General features: G+C 47.2%; 1 protein-coding gene across 6 annotated transcripts in view; it reads right to left on the bottom strand.

The window, feature by feature from the left end:
* Nucleotides 1–305: 305 nt before the first annotated feature.
* The window catches only part of DNM2 (dynamin 2), a 75672-nt gene continuing 55322 nt past the window's right edge, over nucleotides 306–20655 (bottom strand). The window contains exons 10-21 of one of the 6 annotated variants that reach the window (XM_020995016.2): nucleotides 20474–20612; nucleotides 19710–19796; nucleotides 19256–19326; nucleotides 16886–16937; nucleotides 16101–16112; nucleotides 10921–11034; nucleotides 5829–5938; nucleotides 4328–4439; nucleotides 3960–4124; nucleotides 3329–3564; nucleotides 2495–2746; nucleotides 306–1895 (exon numbers count right to left, since the gene is read on the bottom strand). In XM_020995016.2, coding sequence (XP_020850675.1) covers nucleotides 1829–1895; nucleotides 2495–2746; nucleotides 3329–3564; nucleotides 3960–4124; nucleotides 4328–4439; nucleotides 5829–5938; nucleotides 10921–11034; nucleotides 16101–16112; nucleotides 16886–16937; nucleotides 19256–19326; nucleotides 19710–19796; nucleotides 20474–20612 — 1417 coding nt within the window. In that variant the 3' untranslated portion in view covers nucleotides 306–1828. Of the gene's footprint in view, nucleotides 1899–2494; nucleotides 2747–3328; nucleotides 3565–3959; nucleotides 4125–4327; nucleotides 4440–5828; nucleotides 5939–10920; nucleotides 11035–16100; nucleotides 16113–16885; nucleotides 16938–19255; nucleotides 19327–19709; nucleotides 19797–20473; nucleotides 20613–20655 lie in introns of all 6 variants that reach the window. The other 5 variants (XM_020995014.2, XM_020995015.2, XM_020995019.2 and 2 more) reach the window with 5 other exon arrangements.

Genomic DNA, 20655 nt, shown 5'->3' with positions numbered 1-20655 from the left:
CTATGCCTGAACATTTATAGGGCTGGGCAAGGTCTGAAGGTGGGGATGGATAGAGGTGGTTCTGGGGATTAGAGGCTCAGTAACTGCTTGGCTGGCTGTCCTGGAGAAACAGCCGGCAGGTAAAGATGGATGGGGTGGGGCAGCTAATTCTGATATTCCTGGTACCTCCACAGAACTCAGGCCTAGGGTGAGAAACAGGGACAGCATGGACAGGGCTGAGCAGGATTCTGGGACAGTAAGGGGACCCTCAAGAAGCAGATTCTCATCCCCTTTACTCCCAAAGACAGGAGGAGACAAACACCAGCCACCAGTAGCTTCCCTTTATTTTTAGTTTATTAATAGGGTACAGAGCAGAGGCACTTACACTGGTCAAATTGAGTGAAGGAACAAGTTAAGTCCTACAGAGAGGTGCCAGCGTGACCAGAGCTGGAGCCCATTTCCCACACAGGGTCCTAAACGTGTTAGGTCTGGCAGATGTTTTGCCAGCCAGGCCAACATCAGCTCTGAGCCTTGGGCAGTCCTCAGGCAGGCATGGTCCCTGATCCAAGTGCTCCCTGGCCTGGGGTTGGGGGTGAAGGGAAGACCACTTTCCCAAGAGTCAGTTCTGCACCCCAATGGGTCCCCATCCCTAGCAGGGGCTTTAAGGCAGCTCTGGGGTTTAGGGTGGATTTAAGGGCTGGAGATTATTCTCTGGAAGCTTAACACAGAGGCTCCAATGCAGCAGTGTTTGGGCTTGGGCTTGACATTTTAGTTAAGCCTGACTTCCAGAAGGACTATGTACAGCTGGAGGTGTGCAAATACACCAGTGGCTAGGAGTGTAAAGGAGCAGTCCGTGGCAGTGGAGAGATCAAGAAGACCACCAAAACTCTGGCCACCATAACCCCCACGACCTCCAATACTGGGCTAGCTACTTTCTGACTAGGTTCATCTGATAACCCCAGGCCAGGCCCTGGTCCTTGCTACTTCACGATTTACTGTCACTCTGAGCTCCTGGGGTGATGAACATGAGTGAGACTCATGGTGAGAAGAGCAGTAGTCCCCATTCTGGCCCGGGGCTAGGGGTAGGAGTGGGGGGGGGGCCCAAGACTTAGTACTAACTGGTCAGCAAGACTCTCTCCCCAAACAAGGTGACTTAGGGAAGAGAAGCCCTGACCCCACTGGCTCATCTGGTAATAGCACATCATTTAACTTGAGTACAAAGGATGTGGCAGCTCACCTGGTCTCCAGTTTACATTTGGTTTAATCACAAGTCACTCAAAGGGCCACAGACACAGAAACACAGGCTCTTGCTGTGCCCAAAGCCCAAGACTCATCGTCCCTCCCTCCCCCATACATATATCATTTATACATAAACAGTGCCTAGGACTGATGGGCTGAGCTGACAGGCCACTACATCAGTCCCACCCCTCTGTCCTAACTCAGGTCCCAGACCTCATTCACAAAGTGCAAGAACCCGACCCCACTCCAGGCTCCCCAGGACCGCTCAGTTCAGGGGTAAGTGCAAGTGCCTTGGAAGCCTGCAGAGCTGCGTCCCTGGCCTGTCAGCGAGCCCCTGGGTGCTGCCTGCCTCTGTGCTGGGATGGGCAAGGAAGGCAGGTGTGCCACCACGCCCACTGCCTGGCAAACGTGGCCTCAGGCCTGGCTATCAGGGACTAAGGGAGAAAAAGGGGAAGGGAAAGAGGCCTCAGGGCCCAGAGCCACATTTCCTTTCTACAACCTTGGGTGCCCCTCAGAGCCAACAGTGTATAGAAACCCCACCCACAATGGTACCCTGATGGTCTGGTTGTCACACCCCACTGAGTACATGGGCTTTTTTTAGAACCCAAGGTTAATCTAGCAATGATGGTTCCGCCGGGCGGATAATGGTTGGCCGGTTCGGTGCGGCAGGGGGTCTTCTGCTGTAAAGAAAACAGAAACATATGGGAAGAGAACCCAGTGAGGATGGGAAAGGCAAGCCAAGAGGGGAAACAGTAGCATGAGCTACAGGGCTGTTGGCTTAGTCAAGATTCTCCAGTCTCTCCCCTCAACCCCCCTCAGAGCATAGGAGAATCCAAGCACCAATGGGGAGGGTCCGAAGATCAGTCACTTGGCTGGGAGCCCTAGCGCATCCTTTCATGGACAAAACAACTACCTCTAAGCCAGACCCCCTCTGCCTTGACCTTGGAAGCTGGAGGAGGATTCTTCCACAAAGAACAACTAATCAATTGAAAAAAGAATATTGGCTCCCATGGCCAGCAAGCCCCCTGCTGAGAGCAAAGAGGTAAATGTCTGTGTGTAGTAGGTCCTGAGGGGATGGGGTTAGGGAGGCTGGCAGCCATGCTCCCAAAGGGTTTGCTGGGACAGAGCTGAGCTTTGCCAGGGTTGTTTTTTCTCATACTTAAGTGCCATGTGAGTGAGGGACCTTCTAACTCAAAAAGTACTGAAGACAACAAGGCTGTCCCTGGCAGGGAGAAAAGGGAAAAGGGAACAGGCAGGGGTTTAAGATGAATCTTACCTGGGCACACCAGGGGGGATGCCAGGCGGAATGCGTGCTGGCCGAGATGGGATCTGAGGTGGGGCTGAAAAGGGATCACTGTTAGTGAAGACATTTTGAGGTCCAGGCCGAGAGGGAATAGGGGGAGCCACAAAGGAAGCAGCGACTCCTACAGGCACAGGGATCAGAGGTGGACCCGGGGTAGGGCCCCTGACTGCAGGGGGTCTTCCTGGGGGAGGCACACTGGCAGGAGGTCGATGCTGAGGTGTGGGACTGAAAGAGAAGACAGAGAACAGAGGTTGGGATCTAGAGTTGTGGAGGGGCCAAGTGTCAGCAGGTAGCAGTAGGATGAACCAGGATGAGGACCCAAATCTGTTTCCTGGACTCTGAGCTGGATCCACCTGCCAATTATGGCTTGAGGCACCTTAACTGTTGGCCAATGGCTATCTGCCCTCGAGTCCCTCAGGGCTGGGGATCCTACACACCCCCTTCCCCAGCTATCAGGTCCTCACTAGAATTGTAAAATCAAAGACTCAGAAGGGAATACAGAGGTTCTCTAGTCCAACAAGTGGTCAGTCAGCCTCTACTGGAATACCTTTAGGCAAGCTTTCTGGAGCAAGGGTGATAAGAACACATATATAATATACATAATATAATGATATGATATACTCCTTTATACTGAACCGACCCTGCCCCTACTTCTATCCACTGGTCCTAGTTCTGCCCCTGGGCAAGCAGAAGTGAAAAGAAAAAAGAGGCCCAAGGCCTCTTCCCTCCCCTTAAAGCTGCCCTGGGTGCCTTAGCTGCAGGTGCCCACCCTTCTCCCCAGGCAGCCTTGCAGATGTCTGGCCAGACCTGTGCCGACTGCTAGAACTCTGGAGCCATGTGTCATCCACAGGTGGGGGCACCGGGGTAGACACAGTGCTGGTGCTGATGTCCCCAATGATGTTAAGTGCCTCCTTCAGGGCATGGTACATGCGCAGCATGTCTTCTCGACGCTGTGCCTGGTCCGCAGATTCCTCCATCAGGCTGCTCTGGTCCGCGGAGGAGTAGAGATAGGCCAGTAGCTCTGAGTGGATGAAGGCCTTGGTCTGTGGTATGAGGAGAAAAGCCCAGAGATCAAATTAGGGGGACGGGGGACGACAGGGTTATGCCTCTTCTCCACTGACAGACAGTACAGGACATGCACAGGATAAAATATGGAGACCTGACTAGCCCCAAAGAAACCCAAAGAAAGCCCATCCTGGTGAACTTAAGCCCAATTCCTCAGAGCCTTCCCATCAGACTTTGCCCTTTCCCTCCTGGGGACCTGGACCAAGATCTCAAAGGTGACCTACTGAAAATATAAGACTCCTGGGTAAATATTCACATCCCAGACTTCCCAGGTCCTTGGACATGTTGCAGGGGGGCCTAAGCACAGAAGTTCTCCCTTTGGTCCAGCTACCCAAGTTTGAGTCTCCACATCCTGGGCACTTGGAAAACTCACATTGTTGATCATGAGATGCATGATTGTCTTTGGCATGAGGTCACGGATAGACTTGTTGATAATCCTCACATAGGAATCAACAAGGTTCCTGATGGTTTCCACCTGGCGTTCCAGTTGAGGGTCCATGGAGAAGGTGTTTTCCTGGGCCCCGTCCTCATTCTCAGCCTGGTCCAGGGTCAAAAGAAAGTTGTGAGTGCTTCTTATAGCCAACTCTATCCTCTCACATGATGAGAAGAACTCAAACACAAGAGAACTGATTCTCGGTGAATACCCTCTACCCACATGGCAATGCCTTGGGCCTGGCCCACTCCAAAGTTCCATTCACTCCCTTTCCCTCCCTCATCCCCAGATACTAGACAGGTACCAACCTGGTCTTTCTCAGGATAGACCCCAGCTCGGAGGAAAGAGGCTTTCCAACTATCTACATCCTCCTGGGAGTCACAGGCTAGCTCAATCTGACGTAGGTCCTTATAGACATTCCTGCAGAAAGTAAAGTACAAATAAGAGGTTTGCTGAGGTGCTGCCCCATTCATAGCCTTGTCCTTCCACCTCACTCATGGCACCTGGCAGGATGATTCAGGGTCCAGCGATTGTGGCAAGTGACAATGTACAGGGTCCCCGACCTAGGAAGTGGCCCCACAACTTCACCATATATGAAAAGAACCTTTATTGCTATTGGGGGCGGGGGGTGGGGGAATGTTTAAAAAAATTGTTCCTTTAAAAAAAAAAAGGCAGTCAGTGAAGAAATCAGAACCAGAAAAACATTACACATGGTGACTACAACCATGTAGTTAAAGATAACAATAGTAACACATTATATCCTACACACAGTAAAAGTCAAAAGGAGATGTAAAATGATGGTATGGATACTATGTAAAACTAGACAAACACATCTTGCAGGGGTGGAGTCAAAGAATGGTAAGTAATGGAGGTCACACGCTTCTGCAGTCATTTATCATCTCTGTTGCTGCTTGTCCGTCTGTTTCTATTTTCTAATACGCTGTTCATATATATGAATACCTGTATTTGTCATCTGGAGTAACGTAGCACAAAAAAACAAAAGGCAGCAGAATAATCTTTAGCCTGCTAAAGCCTTTGATAATGAGATCAACCTAGAGCAAACTAATAAAACAACCATAACATTTCTGATGGGAAAGAAAGGACTACCTAGGGCTTCCATGAAGGCCAGCATATTAACACTCATGACTTTTTCTCAGGCTGAGGAAGAAAAACAAGGGAGCACAGGGAACTTGAAAGGGCAAAGTTCAGCACTCATCTGTTTTCTTTTTCATACCTAGGGAAGTTGGGGCCAGGGGGCAGAAGTTGCCGCTGCCACCACCATTACTATGATGCTATAAGAGAAAGGCCCTGAGCCCTGCTCTGCCTCAAGCCTTCTGAACAAGCCAAGAAAGATTCAGTCCCCTGGGGAGGGGCGGGGAGAGAAACACAATGTTCACCAGTTGTTATCAAGGTATGAAAATGTATTTTTAAATCTTGCTCTAAATCATGTGCCCTCCTACCACTAGTAAAAAAACCCCAAAAAACCCTAGTAAAATGGTAATGCTTAAACAATTTAAATTTATAATTTAAAAATTAGCATGTTTTGAGGTTGGTTAAGACACAAAGGCCACACTCAACCTAACAGGCACAACAAAATGAAACTGGTTCTCAAAGCTCTGAACTGCAGTCCCCCTGAAACTGGCTCAAGAATCTGAAAGGCTCAGAGACAGCCATCTATGTTACAGAGCAGAAATCTGTTCGAGCTCAGGTAGGCACAGTCAGACTGGTCAAGCCATGCTCTGGCTTCAAGTCACTCAAATGGGTGCTAGCATTTAGAGGGAACGTGGGGCACAGCAGGGACATCCTCACCTCTGCTCTGTGTTGAAGATAGCAAAGATGTGCTTAGTGGACATGAAGCCCTTTTCCACATCTCGAATTTTGAGGTTATCCAACGGCAGCATGTACTTCTTCTCTTTTTCCTAAAATGTACAGGAGGGAAAAAAATGACACAAATAACTCCCCCAAGCAGGGTGACACAGCTTTAGAAAACGTTGCCATTTTCATTTAGGTTACTTAACTTGCCTAATGTGGCTGCCGCCGCCACCACTACTACATGTACTGTATGAGAAAGGCCCTGAGCCCTGTTCTGGCTCAGGGTGCAGGAGCTTGTCTAAACTCCATCAAATTCGGGACGGTTTCATTTTTGGATCCCCACATCCTAGTACGGTGCCTGTCACAAGTGCTTAGCAAGAACTGGTTGCCTAATTGCCAGCTTCTCTGGTACCTGCAGGAAACACTGATTCAATTAGCTGGCTGGCAGTTTGTGGACCACAAATAGGACAACTCAGAAACAAAAGAGTCTATGGGATCTAGACTTCTGTAGGGCAGGAGCCATCATACCCTGCTTATCCCTGCGACCCTCAAAGCACCAAGCATACAGAAGACCTGGCACACAGAAGGTGCTTAATAAATATCTGTTGTACAGATGATAGGAAAAGTGGAGGGCAAGTATCTAGCTTCCAGATCCACACTTAAGTAAGTCTTGAGTTTGCTAGAGTTCCTGCTGACAGATATGGGCAAGGAAGAAGAAAGCCAGAGAGCAGAATGGGTCATGTGTGCCTCCCAAACCAAACTTTGAGAATGGCGAGGAAAAGGGAATCCAAAAGAGACTGAGGTGCAAAAAACACATGGTCTTTTGGGCCAAGGGTTTAGTCATGCCAGTTTGAACACTAACGGATGAAGAGAGCTGGAGGGCAATGACGTGTGTGCGACAGACACAGCAGAACTGCTCCATCCAGCCGCGTACCATTTTCTAGCCCAGGTTTTCTGTCATGGGCAGATGGATGAATAGGCAAGGCTAAAGACGGTTCTTGGAAGATCTTGCAGGGCTCCCAAGCAAGCCCACTGGAAGGGCTCTGCCACAGCCTTTATAGACAGGGCTCCCCTATTCTTAGTATTGCCTGTCTCCCCCCCTCCCCCAAAGCAGCAGAAAGCTCTGCAGTTGGTTTAGATGAGCACAGGTCTGCTGCTTTTAGAGGGGCCACCCTCCTGAGTCATGGGCTACAGCAGCTTCAGTGAAATGCAACATCTGGAATTGTTTATAACTATGTTCCACCCAGAAAATATCTCCAGATGCTACAGGCACACACTCACCCCCCCCATCCCCACCCCATGTCCCAAAAGTGACGTCCTCCTTTGTACAGAGGCCATGAACCTAAACCCTCCCTCTCCCACCCCCACCCGCCTGCCTTAGGATTTCCTGAAAAACCACAACTTTCTCCAGACTGGGTCCTGCTGAAGACTTGCCACGTCAGAAGAGACAAAGCAGATTCTTTGAGGGAACAGCAGTTTTCCTCTCCTTGTAAAATGAGCTTTAAGAACACATCCCTTCTCAAAAGGAATGCTTCGAAGGGTAGGAGCAGGAGAATCCCCTCAAATGCCAGCCCCACCAGCCCAGTGTTCAGACTACCTGTCCAGGAGATTGCAAATGTGTACAGTAGTCTGCACATTGGTTAGGCTGGGCTTGGAAAATCATCGACTCAGGAGCCAGCAAAGTGGAGGCCAAGCCAACAGCACCTCCAGGTAAGTCCTTCAAGATTTGCATTTTCCTCCCTATATGCCATACACAAAGTACAGGCCTAATGAATGCTTGTTAGATTGAAATCGTCTAGCCAGTGTAGGCTGGAGATTAAAGGGAAAAGCTCAGGAGGAAAATGGTATTTGTGCAAGGGAAAGAGGGCCCCGAGGTGAGTTCAAGAGGAAAAAGCTCAACAGGCTGTGGGGCTCCCTCAGCAAATCTTCCCTTCAGCCCTGAGACAAAGAGCACATGCAGGGCGGTGTCATTTAAAATTTTTATTTTTAAATATTTGTATCTTTCTTTATTAAGGTATCAAAATAAATGTATCTCAACTGTCCTTTGTTCATTCTTTTCCTTCTTTCCAGAAAGGCTGCCATGTCTAGGAGACATATGTTAGGAGAAAGGCTCTGTATTAGCAGAGCAGACCTTCTGCTTTTTGAGAAACAATGTTTTATTTCCCTCTCCTCACCTCTAGGATTCCTGCTGGCTTTGTGTCTGTAGAACACAGAGCCTCATTCACAGTGCCTGCTGGTTCTCATTACTCAACAGCAAAGGGCCAGACAGTGCTCCCACTGAGAGCTCTGCCAACAGGAAACTGCTGGCGGGGGACAGGCAAGGTTTACGGGGTGTGCTGGGGAATGCTGTTCCCTAGCTCTCATCTTAGTACAATTGGAATGCCAAAGCTGGCAAGATCAGTTTGTCTCCCCTTTCCCGTTAGGAAAAATACCTCATTTCTAGGTTTACTAAGAGAAAGGGGAAAAGGAACTCAAAACGTATTACCTTTAATTCAAGACCAAACTACCATCTTCTGTACATTCCTATCCCACTCAACTGGCCAGTCCAAGTTTGCAAAGGGAATCCAATACTGCTGTTCATACTAGAGCCCATCCAAGCTCAATGAATTTGCTGATGTGTCTCTGTTCTCACCAAAATGGAAGTTTGGAAACCATCAGAATGTACTCACTCAAGAGCTGACGCACCACGAAGGAGACTAGCTTCTAGACTGTGGGGGTGGAAAGTTTAAAAAAAAAATGCAAAAGCATTTTCCAAGGCACTTGGAGGAGTGGTTCTGGGCCATACTGTCTCCCTGAGGAGTCTGCAGCTTAGAAGAGATGAAGGCAGCAGGAGGGTATTTGCCTAAATTCCTCCTCTGCATTTCCTGATCTAGGAGAGAATGCCCCTTTGCTACTGGTTTTGCTCTAAAACCAATTTAGAGGCGCTGCTGGGGAAACCTGGCAAGGGAGACTGAAAAGATCCATTTGAAGATCTCTAGGTCTGGCCAATCAGGAAGCTGCTCCCTCCCCATTTCCAGGCAGTTTTGGTCCTATATCCCACCTCCCTCAAACGCTTCTACTCTGCCTCACTACACACACACACACAGTCCACCATTCATGAGGCAAGTACATATAGCTGCATTTGAGCAGGAGCTGTTTCAGTCTGTGAAACAGATATATGGACATATACCATGAGGGTCTGCGGCTCTTCCCCCAACTTAGGATTCCCTTTAGGGAAGAAGTACACCAAAACACAACACTTTCCTGCTCATAAATGAACATCACACCTGATCTCGTGATCCCTGAAGATCAACAAAAGACAGAAACTGGAGGTGGGAGAGCTGAGGGGACTCCACGATCAAAGGAAGGTTGAAAGGGCTCCATCTCTCAGTGTAGACAGAGACCAAGATAAGTGTGGCCCACACCAGGAAGCCTCACAGGGAAACTGTGGGGAGCCAGTAGTCAAGGCTTTCTTTTTTTCAAATGAAGGATTGGGCTGGGCCAGGGCCCACAACTAATATACACATTTCCAAAGATCACTGCATAGAACTTTGCAAATCACCATTCTCATAAAATTTCTCTTTTGCAGAACTATGGGGAAACCAATAAGGACCACCTTACATTTTCAAGGATCCTGGCAGGCCTTGATCCTAAACAGCATTTGGGATCACAGTTAAAGACACCGAGGAACATGAAGACTGAATACCAGTCACAAGCAGAAATCTAAACTAGCTATGAGGATGGAATAGAGAAAGAGTGAAGGGCTTGGGGGCGCTCTAAGATGGTAGAAGTCACCATTTTGGCACAAGTGAGACAAGTGTGGGGGTGGGGAGACCTTACAGAGAGAATCAAGGTTATATCTGGACTTGTATTGCTACCAACCAAGCTGTACAGGGAAGTTTTAAGGACTGTTCCTAAGAATTCTGTAAATAGGGCCTGAGCAACTTTTCTGGGTGTCTTGACTTACTGATGAGAAAGGAAGTCTATCAGTTTCCTTATTTAAGAAATCTAAAGCTCTTTAGGATGACTTGGCTGTGATGTATGCTCCGATCTCATATTCTTTTACCTAATAAAGCTAAGATTATTGGATCAAACACTGGAAGTAATAGAGGTCATCCTAACCAGCCTCAAATTTTATAGGAGGAAACAGATTGAGAGAGGTTAATTAATTTGCCCAAAGTCACACAGAGAGAGTAAAGAGCAGAGCTGGGAATCCAATCCAGATGTACTAACTCCAAATTCAGGGCTTCCCAGTCATTCTTTCTCCCACGTTCTCCAGGCTTGGATCCAAGAAAAAGCAAACGTGAATTCTCTAGTATTCTTCTACCACAATCTGAAGTGCTCAGGGTCACAAGGATGGGAAGCCAATACTCAATTTAATGAAATAATCATTGATCTAGTCTAAGGCAGTACCTATGCTTGGTAGTAGGGATGAAAAAAAAATGGGCTTCGCCAGCAAGGAACTTGCCTTCCACTAAGAGGATGTAACATGTCCACAAAGTTTAAATTTGAATAAAAATATATTCCTGAGGCAGCTGCAGTAATACAGAGCACTGGGCCTGGAGCCATAACACCAATCCCTGGGGGGAAAAGAAATCATAGGCCCAAAGACACCCACAACTCTATAGTAATAACAAACATTTATGAGGACCTCTAATCTACTTTATGAATCCTTCCCAACCCCAGCCTCCTAAGCTTTCATTCCATACATGCTCACTGGGGAAAACACCTAAAGGTGCTAACACGATGGCTGGTGCCAGGGGGTATCTTGCAAAGCTTCCAGGTCACATATAGGCCAAATAATACAAATGGTCTTCACCAGGTTGGCTTCCTACTTGCCTGATGCATTTTGGTGCCTCTAACTACAACTAAGCTGTGATGCTTACTCTGTATAGCTTGAGCCCTTGTATCCTCAATGTCTCTATCATCCCTGACAATAGTCTGTGACCATAATTCCCATTGAAATTCATGATTTACCTGCTTCTCAAAAGGAACTGGATGGTCAATCATAGTTGGCCAGCCCATTCTGTTCCCTTTTAATCAGCTCACCAATCCACATCATGGTACTGTCTCTTGCCAGATTAGGCAGTCAGGTTTCCTGGATACTCACCTCCTCATCCTTGTACCACGACAAGGACTCCGCAGTGAGCACAAACCAATACTCCTTGGAACCACCTTTCATCAGGCTGATATTGTTGATGGTCAACCAGCCCTTTCGAATCACCTGGAGGAGAAAGCATGGATCAGTATGAAACCTGGGCCTTGATGAAGGGGTGTGACCTGGTCAACTGCCCTACCAGGATACACCAAGAAGTTAGAGAGGCCAAACCCAGACAGAGTAGACTTTTAAAATGATTGGCAAGCTCCCAGCAGAGTAGCAATCTAGCTCCTTCAGAGGCTGGGTCAAAACCTCAGACCCCTAGAGTCTCCTCAGAAACCCAAACCTTTCTTGCCCTAACCATGCTCCTAATCTAATCTAAAATGGGGGTGGACTCTCTAGGACTTTAGGATGTATGTCATTGCTCACTAAACCCAAACACTACCTATCAGGTAGGTATAAAGGAAGGCTAGTGAATCAGCCCGTGGCTTAACCTGTTCCAGGACAGCCAACAAGGGAAGAAATCCAATCCAGTCTGATTAATGGGCCATGCTGATGCTCCTCTGCATGGCCAGCCCTGGAGGAACCACTTGGTGAAGTACATAACACAAGGGAACTCTCTACTAGGAAATCCTGTCTTGAGGTTGTATAGGTCATTAAAGACAGAACAATGAGTTGGAAAGTTCTGAAAATGCTTAGTCCAACATTCATTGTTCCAGGACCACTAGCAAAACTCACTCAAAATCTAAGACAGATTACATGAAAACTACCAGCCACCAAGCTTTACTGCCAGGTATGTTTACAGTGATATAGTAGAGCAGCAGTTTCTGTTAGAAGAGTGACATGGGCCTCTCTGGCTCCCCTAGGGACTGGCAGCCCTCCCCAGCCCCCACCCTGACAATGTCACTGTGCCTGCTTGTGGCACTCACCTGGCAGCTGAGTCAGCCTCCTTGGAGGTACTAGGCTGTACCCCGTGGGAGGTAAGGAGGGAGGAGACAAGGAGAAAGGAGACATGCATGGGAGTCCAGGCCTGGGGGAAAGCCCCTTAACATTCCAAGCTGGGGACACAAGGGTGGGGCCAACATGAAGCAAACAGAGACTAGAACATGACTCGAATGGATTTGGAGGCAGTGACAGACTGAAGCTGAACTGCTAAGTATAGGTTGTCACCAGTAAGGACAGCAGGACGCAAGTAAGTGCTGACCTTGCCAAGGCACTTATGGGGCAGAGCTGCGGGTACTGAGAATCAGGGAAAACCGTAGAGATCCCTTTGGATTTCAGGCCCAGTATCAGGGACTTTCCACAGGGATCTTTCTCTTCTTAGCCAAAGAACCAGCTCCTAGGCCAAGCTCCATTTCACCATCTTGCCAAAATGCTTTCACCAAGACATCAACAAAGCAGTGGGCATGGTCTTATTCATTTCCCTTACACAAGGAGATACACTGACTGGCCTGGCCTTCCCATACCCCTCCAACCAACCAGCAGATAGAAGGAATCACTAGCCCGGCTATTGCAGAAAACTGAGACACACTCTCTCTGTATCAAGGGGTCAATCAACATAACATACAGCCAACCGCTTTGGTGACTTCCCTAGGATCCTAGTCTAGGATTTAGGTCCTGGCAAACAGAGGACACCAATGTAGAGAAAGCCAAGGGGAAACAAAGCTCTGATAGCCATGCCAGAAGGAGCCTTAAAGAAGCCAAGACTCCCAAACAGGAGCTAGAATCCTTGTCTCTGTTGGGAATCCAGGGGTAAGTGAATCTAACAGACAGCACCCAGACCTCCCCCTGCTGGTGGCAAGACCGATTCAGAGGCATGAACTACTTTAGGACAAAATCATCTGATGCCTTTGCTAGCATTTCATTACAAGCAGCACAGAAGCTGTGTGGCTGAATTCTTTCTTGTTAGCCCTACTGGTCCTTGAATAAGGTCAGTGCTTTGGCTGCCCACTCCTATGGCATGAGGTCAGACTTCACAGGTCCCATAGGAGTAGGTACTAACTTCCTCCTTTCCCAGGCAGGAGATAATCAATACACTGACATGATTTCCTACAAAAGCCTAGGAGAAGCAGGGCCAGATCAGGTTCAGAAAGAAGTTGCTTACAGCAAGGGATCCTAGGCCAGAGAGGGTGAACCTCTGAATTATATTCCCTTCATTCCCTGGAGGTGAGCGGAAGGCAGGCAAACAAGGAGGAAGCACACTAGTCTTTGGTCAGACATCATTCCCGGCCAGGAGTTCCGCAGTGTGTGGCCCAGTCAGAAACCTGTATCTATAAGGCATCAATGGCATCTATCTCTACTCCCCTCCCAGTGGTCACAGACAGCTTACTCTTCCTGATTTCTGTATATACCATTTATGTGGATGAATAATTTGGAAACTTTCAAATGGGCAGTTATGCCCCCCCCATCAGAAATTCCAACACATTTATGGACTCATTTACCTGGGCTCCCGAAACATAAACAAGAATTGAGAAGAGCACCCACAGTCACCCTACATAAGTGCCCTGTGGCCACTACTCTTGAGACACAGGTTAGTAACACACACGAGTCCACAGGACAGCAACTGGCACATTTCTCAATATCCAGGCTGGGACGGACTCAAGGTCTTCCAGAAGGTGGGTAATAGTCCTGGTGAGAAATGTGGATGCCTGGGAGCTAAGGATACATGAGAAATGCTGGATCTGCCCCTGGTAAAATCAGATAGGCCCAGGGCTCAGAAGACTTTGATACTCTGCTCTGGTAAAAACAACCAAATATTGCAGCCCTGGTCATTCAACCCCAAATCTAAATATCTAGGTGACAGGCTGGAACACCATGTTTTTGCTCACACAGCAAGTCCACAGGACTTGAGGATGCCGATCAGGATCATAGCCAGACGTATCCCCTCTTACCAATCATAGACCAGAGCTTCCCATCCCACCCAGGAATTTTCAAGCCATCCAGGCAGCTGCCCATGTAGCAGATAACACTGAGTTAGAGATAAAAATCACTTGGCTGTGCAAACTATGGGTGACTGCAGGCTGTTACATTTAGAAGATCTTAACTCTTATAGTGCATCTGCTGGAGAGAAGCAAGGAGCCCTGACCAATCAGATGGCAAAAGGCCAATCAAGAACTGAGTACTAATTTTCTTTGAGGTTGGATATACAATTTGAGGGCATATAGTGGCTCTTTAGTCCAGTTCATTTCAAAGCCAAATTTATATATGAAAATTCTGTAGATAATTCGACCTCGACAAGGGGAAGCAGGAAGCTGGAGATAGGACAGGAATAGCAGCAAAACCAGAATGCAGCCAGACAAGTGTCCCAGGGTCTAGATACAGAGGAGACAGGCATGACAGGATCCTCTGGAAGGTTGTAGCTTACTCAACCAATGACCAAAAGCTGAAATAGTCTGTTGTGCAGCTAGGGGACTGAGGAGAGTTGCCATCGGTCCATTTGGCTAATGTGGGGCCCCCAAAGCCACGTCATGAGGGACAGAATGGCAACGTGATATTTATCAAGGGAATGAGACATGGCAGAGAACCAGAAAATTTTGATGTGCCAATGCCTTACCTGCAAAAAGATGCCTTCAGGGGAGAGCTGGTCAGCTGGTAGGGACAGGGGAATCAAAGAAGGGGGCCTAAATCTTGGAACACTCTTCCTGAATGCTGATTTTGTCTTCCTGGCCTGGAGTAGCCCAGCTCATACCAATCTTAGTACAACTGTCAGGGCTCAGCAGCTTCCCATCATCGCAAAGCAGCACTTCCACATCCTTAGCCTCCCAAGCAGTGATGGAGACCTTGCTCAAACAAAGCCAAAATACTCTGGGAAACAGATGAGAAGTATTTCCTTCTTCCCCAAAGAAACAGGGTTTTGGGGAGTGGAAGGAAGCCTATTTAAACTGACAGGAAAATGGAAATTACTTAAAATATCTGTAGTATAAGGGAAACTAGGAAAATTATTAATTTTTGCAAGACAATTAGGGTTAAGTGACTTGCCCAGAGTCACACAGTAGTAAGTGTCAGGGGCCAGATATGAACACAAGTCCTTCTGACTCTAGGGCTGGTGTTCTATCCACTGTGCCACCTAGCTGTCCCTGGAATCGGTGCTTAAAAGGGGGAAAAAGTTGTTTCAGCAGTGTCCTGACTTCTCGATGCTTGAGGAGAGACAGGGCAGGAGGGGACAAGGGACTGGTGGTGTAAAGCAGGCAAACCAGAACCGGAATCCTTTAAGGAGAGCGGTTTTTCCTGGCTTGCCCCACCTTCTAGGATTATACTTTAGCTGTTTCCATTTTCTTGCTCAGTCAAAGAAGACTTCTCGCCCTTGTTTCTGCACACTTGTTAGCCTCCCCACTGGGAAGATGTAACGCTGTTTCCAGAGCTCACCCCATCCGTTATTAAGAGAGAAATTGGTACCTTGGGTTTTCAGAACTGAGTACACTTAGCAGAAAGGTCGGAGGGGCCCTGGCCAAAGAACCCAGCAGGTCACAATTACATTGTTGTCCTATCTAAGGGGAAGGGAAAATTGAAGATGTAGGAGCACACGAGTTACAGCAAGATGAAACAAATAGTACTATGGATATGAGTGATAGGAAATCTCCTCAGAAACTTGATTCTGTTTCAGTTATATTCTCCACTGCTTTCTCCTCCTTATATGAACACAAAAGAGGAGAGGGGCCAGGAAGCTGGCAGGGCAGTAAGAAGAAAAGCTCATCTTCCAGGCTTTGGGAAGGACTCCAAGAATGGGTCTAGAAGGCTGCTTGGAGGCAATGACCATCTAACTAAGATGAATCCTGCCAGGGAGTTGGCTTTTCTAAAGAATCTGGAAGACACTGTCCCAAACGAAGCCAAGAAGCTATGCCCACCGCACTATTGGGATAAGGAAGGCAGGCATGGACATCAAATACGGCCTTGCATTTTTACAGCCCTTGATAGGATTTCCAGACTCACTTGAGTCACTTTCTTTCTTCTACAAAGACTATAAGCACCTTAAGGACAGAGCCAAGGCCGACACAACTTTGCATGCCCCATGCTATCACAGGGCTCCATAAATCTGTTGGACGAACCTGTACCTGGCCTGGGAAAGGACAGGCTCTTACCTTTAATGTACTAAGTGTACTCAGCCCCAAGTCAATGAAAACCCAGTTTCTTCAGAGTAGGTCTCCATCACCAGATCTGTCTAAAGTTTACTAACACACTATGTAGGTACTTACCAGGATCTCACCCTTTAGGATCACAAAGTTAGGGTTGTAGGGTAAATAAAGGAAAAGCAGAAAGAGGAAAGCAAGGTAATAGAGAAAGGGCAGGAAGCACAAACAAATGGTAGAAAAGGAAGAGCAGAAAAACAGCAAAAGAAAAAAAAATTACATGCTATTAATTATATTCACAGTGTTAATGTTTAATTCATTATAATCTTTCAAACAAAAAAGCAATAACATATGTATTACCTAAAGCAAGCATAAAATTCATGCAAAGGTTACATTTTCCAATCCGGGGCTTCAGTCATGCAAGCTAAATAAAGAGTAGTCCCCTTGGCCTCTCCCATGAGAGATGGAACCTCTGCAAAGACTATGTGAAGGCAGGGTTTTTCCCTAAAAACCATCAGGACTCTCGGTCTAATTTCCCCGGGGAATGTTTTCTTTTCATTTCCCAAAGGCTGGGCTGGAACACTAGTACAGCATTGCTTTCTCTGTTCTCAGGACAGTTGATAGATCTCACAGAGAATGTGCCTTCCAAGGCAAAGAGAAAGCAGCTGTGGTAAGACAGCCCTGTAGTGACTACTGTCAGATTTAGACTCAGCCACTTGAAAATGTTTTGAATAATGTCAAAACACATGTACAGCTTAGGATCAAAGGGGTGGAGAATCATAATTAGACAGCAGCACTGTGAAACAGTGAGAGTTTGAGGTGCACCTCCCCCTTGGCATGTAAGGCAGCTTTCCCCACTCTCCTCCCACCCCGGAAATAAATCCCAAGGAAACATAGGCATGCACACGTACCTGGTTTGGAACGGCCCTTTTCTTGTTCAGCTGAGTGCTTCTCTGTTGGGCACTGAAACCAAAGCACAACACAAGGCTTATGCAGCTGGGCAGTGAGGGAGGAGGCCAGTGACCAGCTCCACAGAGAGAAGGTAAATCAACGTTGGCTGAATGGAAATGGGCCGAAAAGAGAAGAAAGTTATCACACCTGGAGACACGAGCATGAAGCTTTCCTTCAAGGAGAGCCACAGAGGGCTACAAACAAATGCATTGTATATAAAAACAGGAAAGCAGTTCTTGTACTCTGAAGGCTGTGGCTGAGCTAAATGAATATAAAAACGCCCAAACCAAGGGATTCTTAACCTAGCACGACATTATAAAAGTATACATTTTAAGAACTGTATTTCAATGTAATTGGTTTTCCTTGCAATGCTATGTATTTTATTTGTTTAGAAACGTGATTTTGAGAAGAGATTCCAAGGCTTCTTTCTCAAATGGCCTGTCAAAGGGTGCCAGGACACACAAAAGGTGAGGAAGCCTGCTTTAACTCCACTCCTAGACAAAGCCATTACTCCCCGAGGGGCTCAGAAAAAACTCGTGTAGGTCCGATTCTGTCTCATTGGCAGCATGGGCAAACCAGCCTACAGTTTCATTCTCAGGCAAAGCATCTCTTCAGATGCCCTCCTCTCAATCACTTGAGTGGCCAAGGCCAGAGCCTGAGCAGCATGAGCCCTGGGGCTGTCCCTTCTAAGGTGAGGATGGGACACCTTGACGTGAAATTTCAGATGCCAGACCAGGATGGTGACAACAGTGATTATTACCAATAAAAGCTCCATTTACCTGAGACAGGAGAGTAATAGCTATTTCAAGGTAAATGAAGGAAAGCCACCAACTTTGCTTTCAGACTCAAAGAGGGAGGGGAGGAGAGTTCAACATAGGGCTCTGTTTGAATGTTTGAATGCCTGTCTCTATGTAGGGGCTGGCTGTTTCAAATGGCAAATTCTTAGAGGGCAGGGACTATGTCAATGTAACCACAACGGGCAGTACTAACACATCACAATACTCGAGGGAGTTTGATAAACGAAAAAGCCTTGGATTAGAGAGTGCAAACCCAAAGCAGAGCGCTGACAATCAGGCTTCACAACAGCAGGGCCAGGGGAACATTTTTTACTATTTCTTCTGTCTGAAAATCAGAGTGAGGATTGGACTAGTTCCCCTAAGCAAGTCCTACCGCTCTGGGACTTACCACCATCTTTGTCAAAAACAGATCTAGCCCAGGGCCCCTCTAACACACTACTGAAACAGCATACATAGCAGGCAGATACCCACCCTGTCACAAGCTGCTCAGTATAGTAACAGCTGGGGTTATTGGGAGGAAGGCCAAGGAGTCCAGAGGAAAGAATGAAGTGATCAAAGGAAAAACAGGAGAGATGGTGAGAAGGAGGAACTGTGAATGAAGTGTGAAAAGCAGAAACAATGTGAGGAAAAGAGCAGCACTTAAGAGGGGAAAGAGACCCAGGGCTTTCAACTCCACAACATGGACACCAAGACAGACTCAGGGAGGCTCCACAGGGCTTTGCTAATCCAAAGTGAGAGCACTGAGTTCACTCTCATTCTAAATGAGAGGGCACAGCCATGGCCCAAGGCAGGGGAAGATCTGGAGAAACCATTGCCCTCTTCTCCTTACCACCTACTGAGGAGACTCTTGGGCAGACCACAAAGACTTTTCCTAAGACCATCTCCTTCTGATGTTTGAGAAAAGACCAGGCTGTGCAGAGGAAACTGACTGCTCCTTAGCAGTAAGGCAACCTCACAGCCAACCCAAAGCTGCGTTCTCTTAAATTAAAAGGAACCAAACTTTCTTAGGAAACTAAGCACGGGCTGCTTGGGCCCACTTAGTAGGGGAGGGGCTGGTGAGGCCCCAGTGACCTGCGAGAAGATCTGGTCTCAATTTCTTTTGATTCCTTGCACATGACAGTCACCACTATCAATCTGGGTCTTACAATACACATATGGCTAAGGAAATTTTTCCTGTGCTAAGAAGGAATGCTGATGTCACTTCAATTAGGGTAAATGGGAGAGAAGGGATGAATTTTAAAGTATTATCATTCATTGCTACATTTAGCTGAAACATTATGTCACTGTCTTAATCCACAGTCACTAGAGAAACTTGCTTGATTTTTGAAAACATCCTACTTAAAGCAAGATAAGCAGAGAAACCTCATTTGCTCAGAACATGTCTTCTTCCAGAAATTATCCTCACCCCACCCGCTGTTTTGAGCCAGCATCACCTGGAGCCTTGATGCCCTCTAGGAGAGCCAGCTCTAAGACCGAAGCCCTATCTGATGGCAGAGCTCCCAATCCAAGAAGCTGCAGGTAGAACATACATACTTTGCAAAGCCAATGAAGTCCTCGTGATTTGTGTTGATGTATGACAGCTCAATGTCGATCAGAAGAAGGATCTGAAAAGATAAGAGTATGTTTGCTACTAATTAAAAAAAAAAAGCCCTACTTGGTCTACACACCAAAGGTCCAAACAACACATTTACAACACTTGAGCACACTCCCCAAGTCGACCAGTAGAGGGGGATCTATAACTATTTTCCAACTCGGGCAAAAGGCCAGCAAGGCAGCCTTCATCTGCCTGGTACCTCCAGGCTCTCAGCGCATCCCTCTCTTTCGATAATGGGCACCCAAGAGTTGGATACTGGTCTTGCAAATTAGAAGTTCATGTACAGAATCAATCACATGAAGTCCAGCCATTAAGGTAGCCCAGTCCTTAAGTTAGGAGGACCCAATAAGTGTTTGCAGAATGAACACATTGTCAGAGACCCTTCAAACACACCTGGTCCTTTGTTCTCCCTTCTCGCTCCCTGATGTAAGTGGTGACAATTCTTTCTGTTTCTTCTCGTAACCTGGGATAGGAGCCAAGCTGTGGGGGGAGGAAAGGGGCATGTCAGATGGCTCTACATAGCACAAAACCCACAACAATTTACATGAAGAAAGCAGAAAACCAGGGAGAGCCAAGAAGACATGAAAGGACTGCATTGATCCCCAATTTTGTCACCACAAACACTCATTAAAGAGACAAATATGGGCAGCTTGAGTTGGCAAGAGAATTAAAGAGATTAAAAAAATATTTTTTAAAGAGAATCAAAGATGAGAAGATTTCATTCAAAGCAGGTGAAGTGTGTTTACCAGTCAAATGTCACTGATGTCCCCTCTCCCACCTCCACCCCCATGGCTGGATTACAGCATGAACTAATATATTAAGCAGCAATAAGGCCAATGAGATAACCAGCCTTCTCTATGCCCTGAAGCTCTGGGGCCAAAGCCATTTCATGGGCATTTTGGTTTCCTGGGCAGTGGTTCAAGATAGCACCTATGTCATATGTCTCAGCAGGACCTCCAAATTTATTTTTGGGAACTGTCCACAGATGACAGGTTAACAGTTGTGGAAGGGCCAGAAATAATGCCACCAAACTTGTTTCATTTTTGGAAAGGACATGAATTAAGCCCAAGGCATTAAGTTAGGCAGGTCCTGTGGAGCCAGTATTTTCCAGATGCTCAGGTTAGACTAACAGATGGAAAAAAAATTTAGCCCATTACCTTCTCAGCACACTTTTTAATGACGGTGGCCAGCTCTGAGACCACCAGATCAACACACTTCAAACTCGGCTCTTTGAGCTTTACAATCTGTTTTTTCACAATGGCTTCAAAGGCCATGTCGGGGGTGAAGAGACCCGTCCTGCGTCATGCAGAGCACGAGAGGGAGGCAGAAAGACGAGACC

Source organism: Phascolarctos cinereus, unplaced genomic scaffold, assembly GCF_003287225.1.
Source record: "Phascolarctos cinereus isolate Bilbo 61053 unplaced genomic scaffold, phaCin_HiC Scaffold_4;HRSCAF=312, whole genome shotgun sequence".
Taxonomy (NCBI): Eukaryota; Metazoa; Chordata; class Mammalia; order Diprotodontia; family Phascolarctidae; genus Phascolarctos; species Phascolarctos cinereus.
The sequence above is the reverse complement of the archived record's forward strand: the minus strand, read 5'-3'. Positions and strand labels throughout refer to the sequence as shown.